Source organism: Molothrus aeneus, chromosome 8 (assembly GCF_037042795.1).
Source record: "Molothrus aeneus isolate 106 chromosome 8, BPBGC_Maene_1.0, whole genome shotgun sequence".
Lineage (NCBI taxonomy): Eukaryota > Metazoa > Chordata > Aves > Passeriformes > Icteridae > Molothrus > Molothrus aeneus.
The window spans coordinates 20,353,095-20,378,834 of record NC_089653.1 but is presented as its reverse complement, the minus strand read 5'-3'; the positions used below and the strand labels follow the sequence as shown (position 1 = coordinate 20,378,834).

General features: G+C 34.4%; 1 protein-coding gene across 1 annotated transcript in view; it reads left to right on the top strand.

The window, feature by feature from the left end:
• The window catches only part of EXOC6 (exocyst complex component 6), an 86,234-nt gene that overhangs the window by 28,976 nt on the left and 31,518 nt on the right, over positions 1 to 25,740 (top strand). The window contains exons 7-19 of the mRNA XM_066554177.1: positions 620 to 775; positions 1,420 to 1,488; positions 4,866 to 4,949; positions 5,043 to 5,089; positions 5,497 to 5,617; positions 7,491 to 7,562; positions 8,160 to 8,257; positions 9,350 to 9,455; positions 11,300 to 11,409; positions 12,446 to 12,557; positions 13,360 to 13,494; positions 16,454 to 16,633; positions 25,237 to 25,378. Coding sequence (XP_066410274.1) covers positions 620 to 775; positions 1,420 to 1,488; positions 4,866 to 4,949; positions 5,043 to 5,089; positions 5,497 to 5,617; positions 7,491 to 7,562; positions 8,160 to 8,257; positions 9,350 to 9,455; positions 11,300 to 11,409; positions 12,446 to 12,557; positions 13,360 to 13,494; positions 16,454 to 16,633; positions 25,237 to 25,378 — 1,432 coding nt within the window. The remainder of the gene's footprint in view (positions 1 to 619; positions 776 to 1,419; positions 1,489 to 4,865; positions 4,950 to 5,042; positions 5,090 to 5,496; positions 5,618 to 7,490; positions 7,563 to 8,159; positions 8,258 to 9,349; positions 9,456 to 11,299; positions 11,410 to 12,445; positions 12,558 to 13,359; positions 13,495 to 16,453; positions 16,634 to 25,236; positions 25,379 to 25,740) is intronic.

The window sequence follows — 25,740 nt, the reverse complement described above, 5'->3', positions numbered from 1 at the left end:
TTTCAAAGCAGTTAATGCTTTTAAAATTTGTTCAGAGAGCAAATAAGATTTTAATTTGACTTCTTGTTGACAGAATTCAGGTTGGGTTGCCATTTTGTCATCTAAGGTTCTTGTAAAATGCAGCATTGATTATTATAAATGAGATTTAATTGCAAGGTTATGCTGTGCTGCCTTCAATAGTAAGGGCAATATGGTGCCTTTGATTTCTGTAGCTGACTGCTCACTTAGACTTAACTGAAGACAGCAAAAAAAGTATCTGGGAACCCAGATACCTGTTTTTCATTTAAATATTGATTCTCTGCAATTTATGATCAGATAAATTAAAGATTGATTTTTAACTTTTTTTCTGCCATTAAAATGTCATTCTGGGGGTTAGGGAAAAGTTATGCAGGATTCACTTTTGAACTCATTTATCATCCCACACTGATTAAAGGCAAAATCACTGGTGTAGGCTGAGAGTGTGCTTGCACCTTGTAGTTATACATTGCTGTGTATATATTGTTATACAGTTATATATTGTATTCAATTGCAACACATCTGTTTTTCATGTCCTAGCATATACTCATCAGTGTTGAAATTTGATTTGCATGCCTCTTACTTGATTCTGCTCTTAAAACAGGCACAGCAGCAGAAAACCTTTAGTACTGCTCTTCAGAAGCAGAATAACGTAAACTATGGTCGGAATATGCATTTAGGTAGAAACAGGATTTTAGAATCCAAGAATGAAGTCACATTGAAGCGAACATTTGAAGATGAGGATGAGCATGATGAGGAGGTAATTTTGTACTAAATCAGTTCATCTTATTCAAAGTGAACAAAATTCACTGTCTTTACACTTTGTTTAGATGGTTAGTTAGAAAAATACACAGAAGACCTTCAAGGTGTACCAGTTCAGATCAGCATTTTAGGGTGAAAAATTACTGCTAAAATATTATTTGTATTAATGCTAGCTTTAGCATTACGTTTGAGGACATTCAGTTGCACAGGACTTCCAGTTATTCTGGAATTCAGTTGCAACTTACATCATATATTGCCTGCCCACTGTTAGTATTATGCGGTCCACTGGAATATTCTGATGTTGCTAAATCCTGCATTTTGGTGTTGATGCCCTCAGCTTAGCTAAGTACTCTTTCATCTGTCAAGTACTCAATATTCCTAAATTGAATAAAACAGTGAGTATTTAGACCTTTAAAGCTCTGGAAACACAGAGAAAGGAGTGTGGCATTATAACACAAGTAAAGTTTATGACTGTAATGCAGAAGGAAGAGAGATTGGAGTAATTGTTTTATTGTTTTCCAATAGAAGCCAGCCATTTTTGAATCTTTATTATGTAGACAAGTTCTGTCGGTAACGTATCCCATTTTGCAGATTATATGCTTATATAGTTTATATACTCTTGTTTTTCCTTTCCTTCTTCAGGTTTTAACTGCCCAAGATCTTGTAGACTTTTCTCCAGTCTATAGGTGTTTGCACATCTACTCTGTTCTGGTATGTGTTAAAGTGACCTTAAAAAGAGAATTAAATTTTTGAAGTTACATATTCATTTTCACATTCTTCATACTCTTAATAAATAGTTCCCAAACAGGCAAATGTATTGCTTCTAGTGTTAGTAGTTCTGGATGAACCAGCTGAGATGGGTGTGGGTACTCAGGGCATGAGCTTTTGTATGCATAGTAAAGCACACTCCAGAATTCATTTATTACCTAAGTGGTTTTAAGTATATTTGTAAAATATGCAAAGTATGTATGTAAAATATGCATGTTTGCCTTAATACTGCTATCTACACTTTCACAGTTCCCACAAGTGTTCCATGTTAGCCAAATATGTGGATGAATGTTACAAAACATAGGAATATTCAGTCTGAATCTTGCGGAAATTAGAGTAGTGGCAAAAATAGGAAGCAAAATTTGCAGATTCTGACAGGGTGTGCCCAGGCAGATTAGATTGGATTCAATGTCAGAGACACAATTGCCTATTTTAGCTTCTGTAGAAGAGATTCAGTGCACAAGCTTACAAGGAAGAAAACAGTTTTTGGAAACATGGTACTGAATTATTTGTTGTTTTTTATCTTTCCTGTGTCTCATTTACTTTTGAGGTCAGATTACTTATAGAATTCAAGTACCAGTGACACATAGGTGATGTACTTGTAAGTATTGCTTATTCTACTCAGGTCTCAGCTGCACCTGCCTTCAAGCATTCAGGCTGGGTTGTCTTCTTTTTATGGAATACTTGCAGCTGTGGTACATGAAAGCTTGCATATTGAAATACTGTTTAAAATGTAATTTCACTGGAACTTTTTTTTTTTTATTACTAAGAAAAAAATGCAAACAAAACCATCATTAATTGTTCATCTCACTGAAAAGTTGGGAGGAACAGAAAGACAGGCTGCCAGAACTATTGAAAGAGTGGACTGTTTACTTTAACAGAGAGCAGTGTGAAATAACACATTAAAAAGAATGTGTAAAACTAAGCATACCAGTTGACAACAGCTGCTACTTCTTCCTTTAGTATAATAAAGGAACAGGAAGTAAAATGGACAGATGGCATTTAAAAGTAATACATAATTCTATTTTTCACTTTGACAAGGATCCTGAAGTTCCAATCACCCTTGATCCAAAGATATGCTTTTTGGGTTTACACTGAAAGTTTTCCAGATTCAAATTTACTGGAGACAGAAAACAACTTGGAGTGATCCATGATATCAAAAAGGGTTGTTGATGTAGATTTCTGTATTTCCTGCCAGCATAATTTCCTTAATCAGCTGTGATAGCATTGTCTAGAGTTGTGCATTAGCAACTTTTGGGAGTCCTTCTCATTTACCTTGTTTTGAGTTTAGAGAACTTGTTGATGGCAAAGAAGAGGAGTTGATACCAGATGGCTTTTCATTTCTATAATTAGAACCCTGCAGCAAGTGTTATGTTCTTGATGAATTCTGTCTCTGCTACAAAATTGTAGAAAATACTCTAATTTCACACAGTACAGAAATTTTCTACTCTGCTGCTTCATATTGAAACAGAAAGCATAGTTTTTATATGCCTCAGAATATTACACAGCTTGTGATTCCAACCTAGTGATAGCAAGATACATACATACCAAACATAGACCGTGTTTATGGGCCAGTAACCTTTCTTTAGACTAGAAACTTATGAGAAATATACATAAAGGTTTTTTTTTAACCCGTGTATTGTGTGAGATGCTGTATATATAAATTCTGGTGAAGATACCCCTGCCTCTTTTGCTTCTAATGTTACCTTTTCATGTTACAAACACTGTATCAATGTGAAACAAGTGGTGTGAAATAGGATTTGATATATTAGCAATATTCCTAAAATTTATAACAAAACATGAACTGATTTATTGTTTCTGTTGATGGAAACTGTAAACAGTAATTAATGTAAACATGTAACTTTGGATGCCGGGCAAAACAAATGCATTGCTTTTTTACAGTTTATCTTGCCTAGGCTTTACTGATTCAGTGAGTGAATCATCAGGGTTGTTAGTGTATTCTGGTGATTGCTTCAGCACATGTGGTTCAAACAGTTGTTATGCCTGAATTGTTAATTTTGACTGCATAGTATAGTGTGGTCTATAAATAATCATGAGATATTTTACATCTCCACTTGTGGTGTGGATTTGAGAAGAGAAGAACAGCTAGTCCTTTTCACTCGAGAAGCTTTTGTCAGGACTGGCTAGAGATTTGATGCTGGAGGTAGAAGTCAACAATCTGAAAACTGCACTGGATGTTTGGGCTGGAGGTGAATGGTTGTATCTGTGATCATTATGTTTGTATGAATTGGAGCATACTGTGTAAAGTTCTGCTGCAGCAGACAGTGTTAGTGAATTTACATCTTGGTTTCAAGTGGATTTTTTTTGTTTTTAAGCAAAGTCTCTCTTTTAGGCTTTCTTAGCTTAGCAGTATTTCTAAATATTTGTTATTAACTAAATATTCATTATTAACTAAATTTATATATTGTAAAGCTTAGGTAGGTAATGCTGGATCAGTAGGATAAAATGTCTGTAATAATTTGGAGACTTTTTGGAAGACCAAGTAATGGAATTCTAAATAGCAGTGGCCTAATAATAGGCTCATAAAGCCAAAACAAACCTTAAAAATGCTAAGCTGCTTTATTTTGCTTGCATACAAGTTGCATGTGGTTTGGTAGATAGATGAGTCAATGTAGCACTGATTTCAAATGGACAGATGGTTTCTACTGAATAGTCATCTTAATGAGATGAATAGGATTCACTTGAATTCCTCATAATATAATCCTTAGGCACAGAAGGTATTGTATTTTTGAGGATCGTTATAGGAAAAAAATCTAATTCCACACTCTTTATAAATCCAAAGAGAATAAACAAATATTCAATAAATCTCCTGTGTGTCTTTCCTCAGGCAAAGCTGATGCAGCTAAGTGTTCAGATGTGTCACACATTCAGAGAAGCATTTTTGTAACAACTTTATAATGCAGTTACTTTCTTGAATAATCTAGAGAAATGTTTTAGGAGACAATGAGTTTCAGTTATACAGTAATAGGCAATATGCCTTGTCTATGAATATTAATATACTCTGAACATTGTAGTTTAAAAATGGACATACTGTTTAAAATGCATGTTGTTGCTTGGCAAAATGTAGGCGTGTGAGCAAAACTTCTATTTACAGTACAGCCTGTAGGCTTCTCTACAGAAGAAGGTAATTTCTGAGTATTTCATGCTTGCAAAACTTTGCTGGTGTCAGCTGGAGGCTTACATGCAGAATAAATGCAAAATATGTGCTTAGTTTAAGAGAATACTACCTTTAAATTAAGAAGGGCCTTTTTCACACTGAGTCAATATTCTTTTTTTGAACTACTTATGTCTTTTTTTAGGGTGATGGAGAAATATTTGAAAATTACTACAGAAAACAAAGGAGGAAACAAGCAAGATTAGTTCTGCAACCACAGTCAAGCATGGTAATCAATACTTTCAGTTTTGCATTGATTTGAGTTGAAGCTAATGCCTGGTGTTATTTTTGTTCCTGAACTTGTTTTCTTTTTCATTGAAAGCATGAAACAGTAGAAGGCTATAGAAGATACTTCAGTCAAATTGTAGGGTAAGTTTTCTAAATGAAAATTTATTTCAGTTTTACTGTGTTGATTCTTAATTCAGCCTGTGTTGATTCTTAATTCAACCTGTGTTCTCCTGTTGTCCAAGAACGTTCTTCTGCAAGATTCAGTTTCTGCACAAATCATGTGGGTGGTTATTTCGGGATCTGAGCAGGAAAGAGCATCCAGATCCTACCAGCAGGAGGCCCTACAAGGGCCCTCCAGCAGCCTGGGCTCCAGATGGCATGAAACAAACTTTTCACATTTTTCCTTCATTCTGGATGAAGCACAACACCAAACCTACCAAAGTGTCGCTCCTCCAGTGGGGAGGGTTTTGGTTATGCTTGGGTGTGAAAGGTAGTATTTGCTCTAATGTTAGAAACAGCTTAATAATTTAAGTATTATTTTGTTCTAGTTTCTTTGTAGTAGAAGACCACATTTTACATGTAACCCAAGGATTGGTAACCAGGACATACACTGATGAACTCTGGAACATGGCCCTTTCCAAGATCATTGCTGTTCTTAGAACACATTCAGTAAGTGAGAAGCCTTATCAGTATTGCAGTTTAAATCCTCTTACTTCAGAGCTCTGTGTATTTAAAGCTGGGATAGCAACAGAGTGAAAAATTACACCTCATGTTTTCTTTTTCTTGTGATTAAAAATTGCTCAGATTTGGGAGGGAGCCTGCCAAGCTTTTGTTTTTCCCAACAGTATCAGGCTGTGATCCACAGCCATGGGCTATTTGCATAATCCTCCACTGATTTACAACTCACTGGGTCTTCCAACCCTTCTCTTAGTCCAGCAGTTTAGAATATGCAGAGTTAATCTGCTGTTATTATTGCAATCCTTCCTCATTAGTCTCAACTGACCTCTTCATTAGATCAGATTGAATAGTTCAGCACTGAAAGCACCACCAGGAAATAGTTCCTAATTATCATTCCAAATGCCGTGTTTCCAAAATAAACTCCAGCAGCAAAACCCTTACAGCTCTCTCTTCAATGCTCTAGTCGTGTTATGTTTATGTTGAAGTAAAGGTATTAGAGAAATTCTCTATCACTTGGGTTTTTCAGTGCATTCAAGTGTGTCTCCTAAAGTTATATTCCTACCTTAGCTGCAGTGATGCTGGGTGCTCTTTCTTACTCCTCTGTGAAAAACCAGTGGAATACACATTGTTCACTCAGACTGGCTGATAATAAATTGCTTCAATGTTTACTGTTGGTGTAACTTTTACTGTCAGAAAAAATACCAGAACTTTATCTTTCCCTTTTGAAAGGTTGCTACCAGCATTTTCTTTATGCAGTGTTGTTTTTTATTTTTATTAAAATAGATTTTTAATTCAAGAAGTATTTTATATTTCATATATCCTGGGGGAAAATGGGGAAAAAGTTGAGATTGCAACCATAGTTACCATAGGACCTTTATTAGCATTAGTGGTACATGAGATGTTCTCATAGTTTTTTACTTCTTTTGAGAAGATTATTGAGATATATTCATCCAGCATTTTTTAAAGCTAAATACTTTGCTAGTTAATTATCTCCATGTGGATTTATACACCTATATAAGAATATGATAATATAAAGGTTGAAAATAATGTAGCCTCTAAAGAACTCTTCAAAGTCTTGTCATGTTCTTGGTCACTATTTCTTCTCTATATACATAACTCCCATCAAACCCAATTCAATCAGAATCTCTCTAACATCATCCTGCTGAAGACTAATGTTTAGATAAAGAAACCATACTCTTCCTTTTAATAAAGTATGTCAAGAGCAAAACTTCAAGCAATACTGTATTCTCATGCAGCTTTAAATTATTTTAATAGAATTTTTTTATTTTATCCAGTATTTCAAATAGTGAAGCTGAGGTGAAAGCCTTAGTTGTATGACTCTACTCCTCTGAAAATCAAATTTCATTTTCAGTCACCTAGTAAATAACTTCATGTCTTGACCTTTTATCATCCAATTCATCCAATTTAAATTTGAAATTATTTAGAAAATATTATATTAAGTTTTACCCATACAGCTGGAAAAAACTGTCTGAGGTGGTGCAGCATCAGTTAAACCTAAGCTTGGTAGTCAAAAGAATGTCCTGTGGAACCTCTCTGACACTGATTCCACCAAATGTGCTTATGTTCCACTAAAATAAATGTAATTTGTTGATTTTCAGTCTCAGTACACCATGCTAGTACTTACTCAATCACATATTTTAGTTGACTTTTTCTGAACTTTTACACCATTGATAGTTATATAGAAATTTAACAAATACTTTTATGTAGCTGGACTAAGTGAAGACAAACAAGTCTAAATTGTTTTTCACTAAGGCTGGAGAGTTTAACCTGTGATACCAATCTTTGAAAAGGTATGTCCCATATTTTAAATCCTTTTAATAAAATCAGAATTTCTCACTTTCAGTCATATTGCAGTGATCCTGACCTTGTTCTGGAACTGAAGAATCTCATTGTAGTATTTGCTGATACTTTGCAGGTACATACTGTATTACTAATTTACCTGAAATTCTTATAGTCAGATTTTAACTTTAGGTGAGTGCAATGTTTGTGTTTTCATAAAACATATATACAAATCAAACCCAAAATTGCACAGTAATATAAAAAAAAAAATTATTTCTTGCCTTAGGTCCTCATTTTCATTATTATGAACTGAACATACGTGTTCTAGGCTATCTAGCAAGCATCAGTTTTTCATCTCTGTGCAAAATTAGTGTTAGTTTTGTAATTTGTGTACGCTCTTGTCTTTTAAAATACTTTACTTCTCACCATAAAAAATAACAGTATTCCAGTAATCACTAACTCTTTAGCTGAAAGACTAAGTGAGCGTCATTAGAAAGTATTCTTGCAGTTTTTAACAAACAAGGAGAAATGGGGCAAATTTTCCAATGCATAGGATAAATACTTTGGTAAAATTTTAAGAAACCAACATGTAATAGTGTGCTGAAAGTACTGTAATTTGTGTTATAGAGATGATAAGATTGAATATAAGTCTTACCTCAGACTTGTCAAGTGTTGTGAGAGGAATTAAGTGTATTGGTTCATGAACTATCCCCTCTTCATTTTCATCCTTTAGGGCTATGGTTTTCCTGTGAACCGACTATTTGATCTTTTATTTGAAATTAGAGACCAATACAATGAAACACTTCTTAAAAAGTGGTCTGGATTGTTCAGGTTAGTATATCAGAATAGTTGTGCCTTTTGTATTGCATTTATTGTTTTTGTCTGAGCTCAAGTTTTTATGATGTAATTCAGAAAGAATTTGTGAACTCAAGTGTTGTGTATGAATTTCAGGTTGGTTAGGACTAAGATATTCATCACATGTGACTACTAATTAGAAGAGGAGACATCAAGTACTGCTTCTATCGTTAATGGAAAGAGGGAAGGTCTCCAAAGGGACATTATCAGAGAGACAAGCAGGAGAGAGACATCTGTTTCTCTTCTTTAGGAATCTGATAATGCCAGGTTATTGCAGGAGGGCTTTAGTTTCCTGATTTAGGTTGTCTTAATATCTGCTGTTGGCTGATATGCATATCTGCCTGACAAACTACTGACATTGCCACTATGTCTTCATGTTTTTTTAATGAAGGATGTTTTCCACCACGTCCTTGGGATCATTTGATTGAAAAAAATCTAAACCCAGGAAACCTGAGACTGGACTCCAAAGCCTCCTTGCAGATAGGGTGTGATGTCTCAATGTGCAGAAATTGTTTGCTATAAAATGTTTTATTACACAAAACCTTACTATTAAATTGACCACTTAATGTTCTCCAGTTCTCTGTGCTTCTGTTACAGACATTTGACTAGTACAGAAGTGCAGAGGGTGCCCAAACAAGGTGGCCACATCCTGCTTGAGGCTGTCTCAGTCATCTCCATTGACCATATGTAGCTCTGGTGCCAGAGTGAGACACTCTGAATATCAGCTTTTGTGTAGGAAAAGTGCAGGTTTCCTTAATCAGTAGGTATATTACAGTTTATTCTGGAGTGGATTAGTTGCTGTAAGGTTCCTTTGCTGTATTAAGCACATATGAGAACACTTCTGGGTATTTTTTTCCTCTATGATTACTGTAGACATACTGTAAGGAGTTAAGATATATGAAGTATTTCCAAAGTAATCAAAATACTTGGGATGTGTAAAGTTCTTAAAAATTTTTGAAGATGCAGACCTAAGTGTGGTGGTAAAATTGATATTTAATTACACATTTTAACACCAGAAAATACTGTAAGTTACATGTCCAAATTTTTTTCACTTCACTTACTCACCAGGGATATTTTTGAAGCAGACAACTACAGCCCTATCCCTGTAGCAAATGAAGAGGAATACAGAATTGTTATTAGCAAATTTCCTTTTCAAGATCCAGAACTTGATAAGGTAAGGGAAACTTTTATGTTATTAAAGTTTGTGGAAATCCAGTTGAAGACACTAGGGACAGTAATGATTTCTATAATTAAAAAACAATTAAAATTTGAAAAGCTAGGTCTATTAAGAGGCTTAATCACCTTCTCTGTGTGTAATTATCTTGTCATAAGTAAGTATAAAAATGAAAGGTTGAGTCATTTGCTCAGATGTTTGAGTGAATAATGAAACCCATTGTTTTGTAAACAAATTAATAATAGAGTTTAATTGATAAAGTCCTAATGTAATTATAATGCAATCTGTCTGTAGCTAAATTTTGTTGCAACTCATGTTTAATTACTCAGTATAACTGTTGTATTGCAAAAATACGTGTAAAATAGAGATTGGTTAGAGAGAATGATTTCTGTATTTCATTTTTAATTTAAATATTTGTGTTTGAGCATGTAGGGCAAAATAAACATGGACTGTGAATAATTCTGCTGTAATAGCACTGCAGTAGGATGTCCTTTTGTAGCCTCAGCCATTCTTTCACTACAGATTCTGTTCTCAGAAAGGTGATTAACCTGTTTTGCTATTCAAGTATGATTTTAGAAATACCAGTGAAGAAATAAGAGGCTCGTGATGGAATCTATAGAGGAGCACTAAGTCTAAGAACCACATGACAGTGGGAGTAGCTGCTGTAGGGGGAAGCTGTTTTGTACAAGATCCACTGCTACAGATACCTGCAGAAATGAAAAGCTATTTTAATTCTGTGGTTCAGCAGGGATTTGCCAGCAATTGTAACAGCTGCATGTCATTAATACAGTGTTGCAATGAAAATGAAAAATTGAAGGAGGTTTTTATGCTGATTTTTGAATGAGATTCCAGAGTACTTTCTGGGTGCATTCCTCCATCAAATTAAATTACTTAGCCATTATAGTACTAAAATAAGTTAAATAGAATGGATATCCCTTACAGTATTGGAAGTATACTATACCCTGGATACTATTTAGCATGGCATATTTTGCTAATAAACCGCAGAAATTTTTATTTTCTACTAAGTAGTTTTATCTGCTATACATATATGTATGATTACTACAAAGCTTTGGCTGTTGTTGATGGATGCTTTTTTCCTAAACACAAATTGAATTACTCATGGATGATACCAGGTGTTAATTATTTTTCTCATGCATTAGTCATAAACAGAAAAATAATTTTTCTGTAAATGGCAAAAATTATGTGTTCAGTGCAGAAATACCTATTTAGTCTGTGTAGATTTAAGTGAATTTATTCACTTTTGTTCTCCCAAATACAGTATCAGCTTTAAAATTCAAGTAAGAAGCATGATTTTATTATTATAAACATATTACTATTTCCCACATGTTAATCCAAATTCCTGAAAATAATTCAAACTGCCTTGGTTTTGTGAACTTTAAAAAATAGTCTAAGCATTCTCAAGCTACTTTGAGAATCCCAGAAGTGTTAACTTCTCAAACTTTTTTTTTTGCACTGTTTTGTTAGTGAAAGAAAAGTTTGTATTTTTGAACTTCTTATCCTGTTTACATCTATGTTATTCATTCAGATTAAAAGCAGTTTGAGACCTGCTTTTTAATGTATATTTGTAAATTGCTTTCTGCGGGGGCATCTTGAACGACATAAAATCTCCAAACTTTATTGTAATTTAAAGCGATAAAATTCTCTTCTGCTTATAAGCTATTTAAACAGATGTAGAAGTCAGCTCAACACGTGCAGCTTTGTATTTGATGGAGATCAGAAAAGGTTTAGTGAGATTAAAATGTTGATAATGTTAAATGGCTTTCTAATTGTTGGGTTTAGTACCAAGTTCTTGTTGGAATCAGTATGATCTCTTATTTCCTCAGCAATCCTTTCCAAAGAAGCTTCCAATGTCTCAGTCAGTGCCTCAGATTTATATGCAGGTGAAGGAATTTATTTATGCAAGCCTTAAGTTTTCAGAGTCACTTCACCGCAGGTAAGCTTGAACTGTCAGGAGTGTGGCTGCAAAGTACCTTGTAATTTTCAGGTGACCTAAAAATACATATACTAAAATGAAAATAGACTTTCTTGTGTACTTGCTCGCTGTGCTTGTTTCATAATTTACATGTATAATTCTTCAGATATATTTAGTCTATGATTCCCAATGCTGTAGCATGTATTTATCCATTTGTGGATATGTATATACTATACAATATGTGCATCGGTGAGCGTAGCTTGATGGGGTAAACAGTTTAAAACACTGCTGGGGTTCCTTAAACAGAATTGACCAGTTTGAATAATCTAGAGAATTTATTTATTTAACAAAGCATGTAAAGATTGAAAAGAATAATTTGATACTGACCATTTCAGAAGTAATTGTTTAGCATCCCTGACTACTTCCTTGTGTTTCATTACTCAATCCTTTGAGTTTCCTTAGCAATGATTTCTCCTGCAAAAAAATGTGCTGTCTCCATGTTCATTCCCTTTCCTATCCCCCCCTTTTTCTGAGGGAAAACACAATTCACAATTCACCCATTTTCTTTCCTCTTCTGGCCTTCAAAAGCTTAGTTTTAATTGGATAAAATAGAATTCAGAGATCTAAAATCTGGAAGGGATTTGTGGCCTTGTCACCCATTTCTGCACTGTTAAAGATGTAAATTACTCTCTTTCACACATTCTTAATTGATACTGTTTATAATTTACACGTACTAATGAGCACATGTTGACCTCCTTAGTAACTCATTAAAACCCACAAATTACTCTTTACTAACATCTGTGTCAATAAACATGTCCAAAATCTAAAAATAACAGATTTTGTTTCAGTGTTGAATTGCAGTTAATGGATAATTTGGTAGGTGAAAGAGGTGTTCTATCTGCTAGACCACAGAAAACTTGGAGCAGCCAGAATTTAAATGCACATAGAGAATTCTTAGCATTGAAAGTACCCTTGACAGGGAAGACATTTAAATTATTAAGTATTGCTGTCAAAGTATTGCTACATGCAGCATAATTATAAAAATATTTTTTTTCAGTTCAACAGAAATAGATGATATGCTCAGAAAATCTACAAATTTGCTGCTTACAAGAACTCTAAGTAGTTGTTTACAGAACCTAATTAAAAAACCTCATATAGGTTTAACAGAGGTAAGTTTTGAAACACATATTCAAAACTACGGGTTTTAAAACAATCCATGCTAAAACTAATTTGGTAAATGTAGATACACAGGTATTGACACCACAGAAAATCAAGTAGTGTTTGTTTAACAATTAAAAATGAGAATAAGTATAAAAAGCATCAATATCTGTTACATACATAAGAACAATACAGTGTTGGGTCCTGTTGGGCCCAGGGTTGCCTTTTGAGAGAGACATGACAATGAAAGAATTTTGTGTTTTTTATGATAAACTGAGAGTTGCAGGAAATAAGCCAAAGACATTCGCACTTTTGTTTACATGCAGAGCATGATTTATGTGTTCTGTCTATCAGTTAGTACCACTAATGTTGAGTTTCTTTCTATAAAAAATAGAGTGGAATGGAATTTAAGATATACTTGAATGTATCATTCTACAGACAGTGTTATGACTTTTTAAGAGCAGTAAATTTAAAAAAATCAAATGGCACAAATTAATATGTATTATATCAGCAATATATTTTCCTTTATTTTCCCTTTTTTAATTCTAAACTATCAATTGGATTTATTTCACTGGGTAGGTAGATTTCACTGAAATCGTTGTTTTTGAAATGGCATAATTTGTATTTAAGCTACATTATTACTCCTTAATGGTATTTGAAAGCAAACTTGAAAACTAACAGGAAATAGGTGGTAACCTGAAATACTGAAATGAATTTCTAGTAGCATTCTTCCTGAAAGAAGTAACCATTTACAAAATTAAATGACAGTAGGTGACATAAAAAGATTTTTACAAGAATTTTTATCTCTTGTAGCTTGTTCAAATCATCATAAACACAACACACTTGGAGCAAGCCTGTAAATACCTTGAGGATTTTATATCTAACATTACAAATATTTCACAATTGACTGTTCACACTGCAAGACTTTATGGACTTTCTACTTTTAAGGTATGGTATATCTCATCCATTATATGACTATGTCTGAAAATTTATGTAAATGAAGCATTTTAAAACAAGAAGGGTGAGAGCAAAGCTGCTTGTCTTCTCATCTTTGTCTCTAAAATAATTCTGAACTCTTAAGCATTCAGTTGAACACTGAGTAGTTAAACAGTGGGTTTTTATGTTTTTAGTATAGAGCTAGAATGTCACTACATGAGAAACCTCAATATTATCTTTCAAGTGCATTTTTTATTAAGTTGTGAAGTGACAGTTAAAGCTTAACTTCACCAGAAGCTTTTACTAAATTAAGCTCCAGTTTGTGTAACTTCTCCCTTTTTCTGAATGGAATCAAGCAAAACAGCTACCTTGATCTAAAATGTTTGTGTTTTTTATTCTACAATAGAATTATTTTGTGATGTATTTTCAAAGGGTCTAAGTATTAGTATAAAAGAAGTATTAGCAACTAGTGCTTGAGCTAAAATGATTCTAGGATATTTTTGTAATTTAAGCATAAAACAAAAGTAAAAGTCATCAGGGATTCTACAGCAGCTGCAACTTGAACTTTAGGTATTTGGCATTTTTTCCATGCACACTGAAACAAAGGAGAGTGATTTCTTGTATTTATGGGATAAAGAGAATTAATCCTATTGAGAGAGTTCTGTTTTCTGCAATTCATTTTATCTCTTGATGCAATATGTGGTCTGTCCTACTGTAATATACCCTCTGGCATAGATGTTAAAAGGTGGGTGAGGTGGAATAACTGCAAGACGCTTCATGTTTCCAGTTGATAGCTAATGATTCTCCCATTAGCTGTTGCTTGTTTTGCTAAGGATTAGTGCATAAGGCAAAAAAGAAAGGTTGTGGCCTAGCAACCATACTTGGTTACCATTGCCCTCCCAGCAGTTTTACTAATTTTGGTCTAGGGTGTCAAGTTTGCTTGTTGTGTCTTAGAATTTGTGTATCTGTAGCTATTTTCCTCTAAAGGTAATTAATTATCTTTTTACCAATCAAACGTGCATTCAAAACCACTTAATACAGCCATAGTCTTTGATTTCAGTAAGAGGTGAGATATTCTTTATCCTTGAATTTAATTTAATAAATGCATTTGCAAGCTGAGTTACATTCTTTGTAGTTTGCTTATGCTGTTTAGCAGCTATGTTTAACACTCCTACAAAGTAAATTCTGTTGGAGGGATCCAATACTGTGTCTGTTCTTAGTGAGTTTGCACTTTGGAAAAATACAGGACAAATGCTGACAAACAGAAGGGCTTTTTTGTGTGTGTGGTTTCTCTCCTGTCTACTTGCCTGGAGATCTTGTTAGCGCAATGTTCTCCAATTATAGTGGAAAATTCTTTTCTTGTTAATCCCTCTTTCTTCCCCTTTCTATTGTAATGAAAAACTGCTCACAGTTCCCCAACTGGGCCCTCACAGAGTTTGGTATGTTCTACTGTTATTAAATTAATCTCCTAGTGGCAAATTGTGTCACCTCCATTCTTTCAGAGTGGTCAAAAATCTCCTTTTATTAGCAGCATTGGTCAGGTTCTCATTCCATGAGATGAGCTTTTACATCTACACTGTATTTTTTTAATGCAAGGCAAAACCAGAAGGACTAGTCTTGCCATTACCAGAAAATCATTTTAATTGTTAAAGGTGATACGACCACTCCATGAATGACTTTGATTTAAAAGAAAAAAAAAAATCCCAACCCAACCAAAAAAAAATTTAAGAAATTTTGCTCTAAGCCTAAGATACATTTGCAAGTCCCATCATTATAAATTGTTGCAACGGAGGTTTTGTTGTTAATCAGAAACTTTATATGTAGACTTGACTTTAATTGAAACTTTCTTAGTCATTGCCGTCTACAAAATTGTGGATATCCACATACTCCTTTGACATGATGACAGGTTGCCAGATTCTTGCATGTTGGATTTGGAGAGCTGTTCAGTGGAGCCTTTCTCAAGTTGATTTGACAGTAAAAATGCTATTTTTAGGGAATCATACTTTGATATTTATTTATGGCAGGGCCGCATACTTTCTTGTTTACTCCTGAAGTGCCTCTCAGCCTAGGGCCTGATTGAATTCTAAATTTGGCACACTCAATGTGAGGACACCTTTAAGCTCATAATTTTTTATTTTTTCTTTTTGCATTTCTTACTTATGCTTTTCTCAAATGCCATGTTTTTGGATTGCTTTCTTCTAGAGGAAAGTAGCGATGGGAGTTTCATCTGCTTTTTGGTTACTTCAGTGTATCCAGGCTATTTTTACCCTCTGAAAACCTTAAGCAACTGATCCATTTGGTTTAAGTCAGTTGTCTTACTTGAATTATTTCTCCATATCAGTTAAGAAAATTTTATGTCGAGCCCAAATTAGAAAGATCTCAATATCTTTAAACTCCAGGCTGGCAAAAGTACAACTTTCCAGCAGCGCACACACAAGCACCTGCTCATAGGTCCTGTTGGATCTCTGAGGAAGTCCCCTGTACAAACGAGGCAGAGGCCGCATTGTAAACTCAGCTCTCACTAAATGCAGGACTTTGCTGTTCCAAAGAGTAGAATCCAGGGTGTGGCAAAGTAGGAGCGAGTAGGGGAGTGCTCTGCATCACTGTATGTGATGATCAGGATATTTAAAGGAGGATGAAAAATTATGAGTATTCTCCAGATGTGCAGCTTTAAGACAATAATTGCATAAAAAACATGTGATTACTTGACCTCTGTCCATAAAAGACAAAATTATTAGGGTCTTGTATTATTTTCTTCATAAAAGAAAAATCAACTTTGTGTCAGGATTGATAAATTTGTAAGGCAGAATTAAATGTGTTTTTTAAAGTACATTAAAGTACCAAATTCAATAAAATATTTTTTAATCTAAGAGAAACACAAGACTTCAGTTTTGTTGATGGATATCATTTTATCTGCATTTAATAATATTTTAGAATTCTGACAAGCATTGCACACTTTTTTTTTTTTCAGGATGCAAGGCATGCTGCAGAAGGGGAAATATATACAAAACTTAACCAAAAAATTGATGAATTTATTCAGATTGCTGATTATGATTGGACAATGTCTGAGTCAGATGGAAGAGCCAGTGGATACTTAATGGACCTAATTAACTTTTTAAGAAGCACATTTCAAGTTTTTACTCATTTACCTGTAAGTGTTCAAAATTAAGTTTAATTTCAAACTATTTGATCATAATTTTATTTTAAAACAGTAAGGTTTGAACAAAAGGTTCTGGTTTTTGATTTGTGCACATGCTGACAGATGTATTTTTAAGTTTTTCTCAGCACAGAAATATTGTCAAATGGATATCAGTATGTTGGTGAAGCTTACCCATCAGAATACTTAGAAAATACTTTCAAATACTTTAGTCTAAATATTGTTACCAGCAACTAATTTACAAATAGTGTAAGAACTCAGGCAGTTTTCTAGAGCCTTTTTGGTGTACCATGTTGGTTTTGTGTGCACATGCATTGGTTCAAAAAATGCAGAATTGGTGTAAATCCTACATTTGTGCATAAGATTGTGGAGGTCTCGTATTCCCTAAGGCTTTTAGCTAAATATTTTTGATCATAAGAAGTTATTTGATTCTAGTTAACAGAGCTTCATTGAATGAAGTCTTGCTCATATTCAAATATCCTGTGTTATTTTGTCCCAGGAAAAAGGGTACTGTTAACCTGTCTTATGTATGAATTGTTACGTTCTGTTGTCTGATTTCCCCTTGCTTTCAGATAAAAAAAACTATATCTAGTTTGGCTTACCATCATAATGGTTCATAGCTTTATAGTTCTGGAGTAACTTCAGTAAGTAATTCAAGCTACATCTGCTTTTTATCAGCTTGTCCTTGGTTGTTACAGTCACGCTGATGTCTGAGTGCTTTGCCCACCTGCAATGCTTAGAAAGAATAAGTCCTCAATGCATAGAATGTTTTGAGGCTTCAACTGAAAGAAAAAAATTCTTTATGTGCACAGCAAGATGTTGAAGTTGCTGGCATAGCAGGCTGATCTTGTCTTCCAGATATTACACAGAGGCTGTGATTCTTCTGTCTCCTGTTCTTTTAACTGACTCAAAGACAAAGGCCACTCCAACTGTATCATGTGATACTGATGTGAATGTGTCATGTGAGGCATGTGCCTCTGTGCCAAATCACTGGAGCGTTTTTTGATAAAGAATAGCAAGTTTGTTAGATAATGTAATTCATTGTAACTTAGTATACAAAGCAGTGTGAACAAATGGCACTGCTCCTCAGTGGCCATAGGCATGTGGCAGTTAAGGGATGTGAAATTTGTAGAGCAAGATGTACACAAGTCTGTCATGAATGCATGCTGCTAAATGGCTGTTCAGAAATGAGCCACAGACAAAATGAAGTAATGTGTTAAGGGAATGCAAAGAAGCAGCTGTGGCATTCAGACTTAAGAAGTGTGGAAGGTGTAGAATTATGTGCCTGGGGGTACAAGTCAGCCTTTAGAGAAAGCTAGTTTCTGTAGAGAGGTTATTCTGTAATTTCAGACTGGTCAGGTAACAGGCAGGATGAAGAACTGTATGGACAAGTGGTCTGCTGTGGCAAGAGGTTTCCTGTAATTTTTTACTTATCCTGCATCTCATTCCCTGTCCTATCTTGACCAATTGTAGAAATATACGGTCCTGTGAATGCTGTGTGTGACCCGTGGAGTTTATATGAAAATGTGTGCACACTATGGTGATTCTAGTTAGATTTGTACTAGTAAGTTATTTCTGTTAAAAAAAAACTTACAGTAAAAGTATTTTCCAAGATTAGCCCAGAACCAGGTTCTATGACTCGTTAAAATAGTAAGTGCTTTGGAGTGATAAACTGAGCTAGATTTTTCACATGCTGTAATTAAGGTTTGGAATACTTTTAGAATTAATTTTCATTAATGAATTATTCCAATCATGTTACAGTGTCATTTCCATAGTAATTTTTGTATGGCAGAAACATTTCACTGCTCAAAATAGTTTATCAGAACTTTTTCTGTAATTAGCAGTCAAAGAACAAATCCCTAGCACACTGGCCATAATTCTAATAAAGAAAAGAGTGGACCAGCTAGAGAGGTCTCTTCTCTTCTGCCTTTACGTACCCAATTGTGGTAGAGGGCATTGGGCTAGGACTAGGGACCCTAGTTGGCCACAATAGTTCTTTGTTGTCACACTCCAGTCACTGACTTTCTCTTTGGTATTGTTTCAAATGCTAGTCTGCCTGTAGAAATGTTGTAATATGTTCTTTAACATTTTTTTTTGTTGCAGTCAGTGGGTTCCTCTCATTAGAATCTTGTTTTATTTTCGTTGTATGTATAAGCTGTGTAAATGCACAGGGATGTGTCTCCCTTTGTGCTTTTAGGTGGGGCTGTACTGAAGTGTTTCTGTACAAATGTAGACATAACTTTTCAAAAATGCATCTTACATTGTATATCTGGATTTTGCAATTTGTATTCTTTTCATTGGAATATTAGAACTCTAAATCAGGTAGATCATGAACTGTACTGAATCTGCACACAAAGTGACAGAAGTTAGTTGGGGTCTGATATCTCTGTTGAATCACTGGAAATGTCTTGTGTCTCCAAAGCTTTTTTCCCCTCTCAAGTTTTGCGTGTTAGTTTCTCCTCTGTGTTTGTTTACTGTACTTAAGAAGCAATTTTGGAAAAGAAAACAGCTTTCTTCAATCCTACAGTTATATAGCCATAAGTTTAATGTTAAAATTTATTAATGGGTCATGTTATATTTAGATTCTTACTATCCTGAGCCATTTTAAATATCGCTTGAACAAAGTATGTTAATAACACACAGATAGCCTCTGTAAGCCATAATGGTAAACAGCATTTATTTTTTAACCTAAGACTTTTGAAGTATATTCTTTCTTGTGATGAAAAGTTCTCGAAAGGCATTTCAACAGACACTTTGAAGTTTGATATTTTGGCATACAGTTCCTTATTACAGAAAAACATATTATCGCCAAATTAGTATTATTTAAGTTATAATCTCTTTGTTACACTTCAACAAAATACTGTATAAGTTCAGAGGTTTAGAAAATACTATTATGTAGCTATAATTGTTCTTTTTGTACACTTTTTCTTATCTTTTATTGCTACCAATTTTTTTATTCTTTTTTTTTTAAGTTGACAGTACATCTTAATTTTTTTGTTTTGACTGCCTTACTGGTTTCCTTCTCAGCATAACAACAATGACCATGCAGCTATGTCGGTAAGTAGATGCAAGATGAAGAAAAAGCATGTGAACAGAAAAACTATGAACTGCCTGCAGGCTTATTGCTTCAATTTTTAATCATTTAATAAAAAGACATTTTCTGTTTTGCTGATAACTTGCTGTGTACCTTGTGTGGATGCATGCAGGGATCAAGTTAATGACTAACATTGGGCTTTCATACACTGGGACAGACAGCAGGAGTCCTAAAAACCTTGCAGAAGGTTGATGGGGTGTGCCTTGCATCCCAAATGAGGTAATTTAGAGACTGAGACCTCGTGAAAGAGAGGTCAGGTATCAAAATACAGCTATGAGACATGCATACAGAATTAGGATAGAGTGATATAGCTGAATAAAGTAATCAGTGAAAGTTCTATCGTTCCTCTGCTACATTTGTCTGGGGTCAGGGGAATGTGTGTACTGGTGTTCTTTATTTGCTTTTCCAATTTTTTTTAAAGAAGCTGATGAATTTAAGAATTCTCCTATCCCCTGGTTATTTTCGCATTGTAATTTTTTTCATATGGCATAAGCATTGTCACGATAATGAAAGTGATGAGGTTATTACTAAATTATTAAAGCTGGGGAATGAATCTAGCAGCGGGCTCCCAAGTTGTTCAGAGCCTAGAGCACAAGTTATTAGTGGAGCTGTAGGGAGGTGGAGTATTTAGTCTGTTAAAGAGAAGGCTGAGGAGAGATCCAGTGGCAGCCTACAACTTGTTGAAGAACAAATACAAAACTGGTGGAGCCAAACTTCTTGGTTGGACTGACAAATTCAGACGTAGCTGTGGTCACAGGTTGAAGCTTGGGAGGTGGAGCTTTGATATTAGAGGGAAGATGTGCTTAAAGAAAGTAGTGCAGTTTTGAAGGAGATTGCACAAAGAGGCTGCTGAGTTCCCATCCTCTGCTACTTTGAAGGGTCTAGGAAAAAAGGTCTATGGACCTGAAGTAGTGTTGGCAGCAGTGCTCCAAGTAGAAGGTTGGACTAGATGACAATGTTGGTTCATTCCAATCAACACTCCCATCATCTGAATACTCAGCATGCTGGTGAACTGTCAAGCTAATAGGTGTCATGAGCTCTGTGTTTTGTATAGAAATGTTTCCTGTAAGTATTGTATAGGTCTCAGGATGCTGGTTATTTCATGACAGAGGGCTAGCAGAATTTCAGCAATGTAGAACACAGAAGATGTGTGGCTTTGGGGAGGTTATAATTAGAAAGTCATGCAGTTTTTAATGGTTCTGTTTTCTGAATTCACAAGAATTTAGTCTTTTGGGATTATGTTTATGTCCCATTTTAAATTAGTCTTGCAGTGTATAGTGCCATTAGATGCTTTGAATCAAAAAGCAAATTAAAGTTTCATTATACAGCCATTAATCTCATGAAATAAAATGGATGATCAAATTTGTTATTAAGAAACTACCTTTTTTAGTTTTGTTTTGAAGAGTTAGGGAAAAATGTTTCCTTGTATTTCCAGATGAGTTAACTCGAAATTATGTGGGCCTATATATAAGTGGTTTTAACCTAAGTTTAGAATTAGCTGAAATTTTATTCTAGATATATGCCTTGTCAATACAAAGTTGGAAAAGAGTGACCATTGAAAAGAGACTGTAGCAAATTACTTTCAGTTAGGTATTGGTAGCATTTGGGGCAGAGACTGGAAGTAAAATTGATTCTTAAAAATTCCATTCATGTTTTTATCATACTTGTATTCTATCAATAGTTCAAAAGTTGGAGTTTTTGACCTTGAGTGATAAAATTTGTATGTTTAATTTATTTGCATTTTCAGAAAGAATAACATTATGTTATTTCATATTGCTATATTAATTCTTCACCTTAGCATCTTAGATTTAATGGGTAAGTTTTTTATTTTCTTTTTATGCTGAGGATGGCAGTTTGTGTTATTTTATTGTTTCTGTGATTGGCAGCAAAAGCCTAATTTCACAGCTTGCAGTGAGGGTGAAGGGGTGGTGGTTTTCTGCAGCTATATTCAAAAACTGTCAATCAACAGCCTCCACAGGCTACTTAGAGAATGGGTTTTCTTACTGACTTCTCCAACTGCTGCTTCATGCTGTCTTTGATTGGCACAGCCTGGCAGGGAGGATGGATGAATCTGTCACTGGCTGGTTAATTGTGTTGCCGGTCTCAGCCTGACATCAGGTCTTTGACTCCTAAGTGGCTCAATACAAAACAAATTAGCAGATTGTAGTCATATTTCTCATTCTATATGCTTTGACTTTGTTGAATGCAGTCCATAAATCATATTGACTGACACCATAGTGAATGATGAAAGCTGCTTTTGAGACAGCTAGCATGGGCTTTAGAAAGCAGCACCGCGAAGGTGCCGTGGAAGGATGCATATGGCTGACCCTTTGGGAATTTCCTAGGAGCCAAATGTCTCTTTACTACAATTGTTCTTAGGAGAAAAGCTTTTGGGTCCTATAAAAAAGGATTTAATATGTCAGCAGATTCTCTTTACAAGCTCCTTTGAAATATAAGAAGTTTGTCTAAGGGTTTTCTCTTTTTACAAACTTGTATTTCAGCAAAATGCGGAGGCTGGGTGAAAAAACAGTTGCCTTTAACACTGTTAGCAGGTGTTTTTGAGTATAGAATAGGGTCCTTGTTTCCTAAACTTTACACTGATTGAGTGGAAGAATAGGTTTTGTAGATAGGAGCAATTAGCATAGGCACAGCAGAGACAATAGTAGTGTCTCCAAATGGGTGGCAACTGGGGCAAATGTGAGAAGCCTGCTGAATCTCTGCATGCTGTTGAATATAGGTATTTAATTGCTAGATAACCATGGCCACCCCCACCCCCTTAAATAATAATTGTAATTTTAAAAGGCAAAAAACCCAAACATCAAGACTGTTTTAAAATTAGCTGATATTTGTTCAATCCTGAAAAATAAATGTTATTGCTATGTTCACAAATCCTTATATTTCCTCTTCAAAATGCTTTATGAAAATTTGGCAAGGAATTGATGATGTGGTAGATGTTGGAAATTTGGAGATGAATTTTTAACTAGATTCTATTTTTCAAACACAAATGTTAATTTTATTCTTTTCTGGGTAACATATATTCAATGTAATTTGAACTGGGAAGCCCTGAATTTTGAAGAGGATAACATAGTATAGTTCACATTTCTCTTAGTTAAAATTCAGCATTTTGATAAATATGCGTAGCTTTGTTTTTTCTCTAAATTTGAGACTATTAAGTGTTTTTTAGTATCTACTGTGTATAGTAAACTTGTAGTATTTGTTGATGTGTCATTTGAACAATAAGCCTGTAGTTCAAGTTACATAGTTGGAAATAGTTTATATGTTAGGATGTTTCCATTTTATGAAACTTCAAAACCAACATTAAATGTACATGTATTGATACTTATTTAAAGTCCGAGTGGCTTTAGCTGTGTCATTTTTGTATTGTAACCATTATCTTGTGCTCCAGTACTATTGATATTTGCCAGAATGTAACAATTAACTACACATGCTTGTTAGAAATATAAAATTCTGTCATTTATTTAAGATAACAGATGAGTACACATTGTTTCCATATGAAATAAACTGAATGTTAAAATTTTTCATGACAACCTATTTATCTGGTTGAACTTTTATTACATTACAGTGGCAGCATAAATAGGACATGGAGCTGATTTGATGGAGCAGTACATTAAACAGAGATGCACTAGTTGTTCCATTAAATCAAAATGACATTTCCATTAAGTATTTCAAATGCACTACACTGTAATTACATGAACTGTGGCCCATTTAGTCCCCTTCTCACCTCCCTTTTTCCTTCCTTTTTTGCCTATTCTTTTTTATTTCTTCCCCCCCCCTCCCCCCGCCATTCATATTGATATTGTTCTGCTGGGGGAATAGAGCTGCATGTCTCCCGGTATAATTGCTGTTGGGTTTGGGAGACTTTTAAGCATGCTGTTCTTGTATTGTTTCCTACATTCTTTGTTGTCAGTTCATCTATTTTGCTCAAATATGTTATTTGCTTTTCTGAGATTTTCAATTAAGAAACTCACATGTCATTTTAGATAAAAAGCTCCTTACAGTTCAAGGTGTCCTAATCTAGAAAAGAATTAGCAGCAGCCATTTAATGTTTCAGTGTGAATGTGAGGAGGGTTGAAGGCTTTCTATTGAATTCATTATATTTTAATTACCTTTTAACAACTAATGGATTTTTAAAGCGTGAAATATTTGGGGCCAAATTTGCTTTCTGTTATGAAAATTTTCTGCACATGAAAATTCAATCATCTTAGCAAGTTGACATATTAAGGACAAGATCTGGCTCTTCAGATGCTGGAGCAGAACTTTCCAAACTTTTTGGGACAGTGAACTGTCCATTACAGTTGTTTATTATTTATATTCTGGGAGTCAACAGTGAATTGATCAACCTGACTTTGCAGAAAACAGCTGGGGAGCCATTACTTTAGAGAAGCAGGTGACATCACTGTACTAATGGATAGAAGTAAAACAATAGTGCCGTGTGCTCCAGTAGCTCTGTTATTATGATTTCTTTTGTGTTAATGTGTTGTTATCTTTGTTTCAATATCATTGTAACACACCCATCAGTTGAAAGCAGTGGTTTCAGTACATTAATCTACAGAGATTCTTGTAGTTGCATTTGACACCTAAGATCACTCTGTTTTAAGAGATGGCAGTGCTGTGAATAGAATAGTGCCATCTGGTTTAGTATCTGGTCTCAAGTGGTTTTCTTAACTTTAAGGTAGAATTTTGTTATCTTTAAATTTTTCTGTACTAAATTTTAAATAATTTATTCAGGTTAATGTCAGACTTTGTGTTTTGTTTTTTGATCTCATGTTGGGAAAATTGTCTCAGTTACATGTAGATGATGGGGAGAGCAATATTGCCAGCTAGACTGTGATTGGGAAATTATTTCTATTTTGTACAGCAGAGGGCTACATTTCATTTTGTAAGTAGTTGATCACTGACAGCACTGATTTATTAAGCACCTGAGATGATGGATAAGCATGAATTCTTGAAGTAATTCAGCAACAAACTTTGAGATGGAATCTGAGCAGTTAAACTACCAACAATTAGCACAAACTCTTACAAGAAATGCCTCAACCAATTGCAGTCATTTTGGTTTATGTAAAGTTGGGGGTTTATTTAATTTGCTACTGTTAAAAATATGCTGCATGTTGGTTTTCATTACATTCTTGCTTTCATTCTGTTTGGGTTAAAAATATTTAAATAAATCCACAAAGCCGTTCATATGCTTCAGCAACCTTAATTGCCATTGTTTTGGAAATGTCCTTGTATTTGTGAAGACTGTTGGATTACTGGAAGAAATATCAATAATTGTTTTAACATCTATTTAATCTAATTCTCTGTTTGATCTAATAGAAACAAATCTAATAGGTTGAAGAAATAACAGGAAGTATGATCTCTCTCCTTCTAATCTAAATTTTGTATCATTAAGACTTAGAATGTATATTAAAATCCAGTCAGATCAGCAGTTCTTTAGTGATGTATCATTTGTTTCGATTGTAAAACTTGTTACTTTTTCTACTAGGGAAAAGTGGCCCAGACAGCTTGCATGTCAGCCTGCCAGCATCTTTCAATGTCTCTAATGCAGATGCTACTGGACAGTGAATTAAAACAAATAAGCATGGGAGCAATTCAGCAGTTTAATTTAGATGTGATACAGTGTGAATGTAAGTATATATTCCATCTGTATTTGTCTTAACGTTGAAAAAAGTTATTTAGTGTAAGCTATATCATGATCCTTTTCCATAATCTACTAACTTTGCCTTTTATTGAAAGTAATATTACAGTACATCTTCTTGTAAAAGTATTTATAAGTAAGTATGTTGGCATTCCTGGGAATTTTTTTTAATGCAACTTTTCTTTTAACTAAAATACCTAAATTGAAACATACATTGTTGTTACTCCTAATGGGGTCATAACCACTATATCCAGTAAAAATTTAGTTTAGTACAAAATTGCCCAAAAGTACTACATAAATATTAAGTTTTAATGGTTAGGAAAAAAAAGTCAAATGTCTATAAAATTCTAA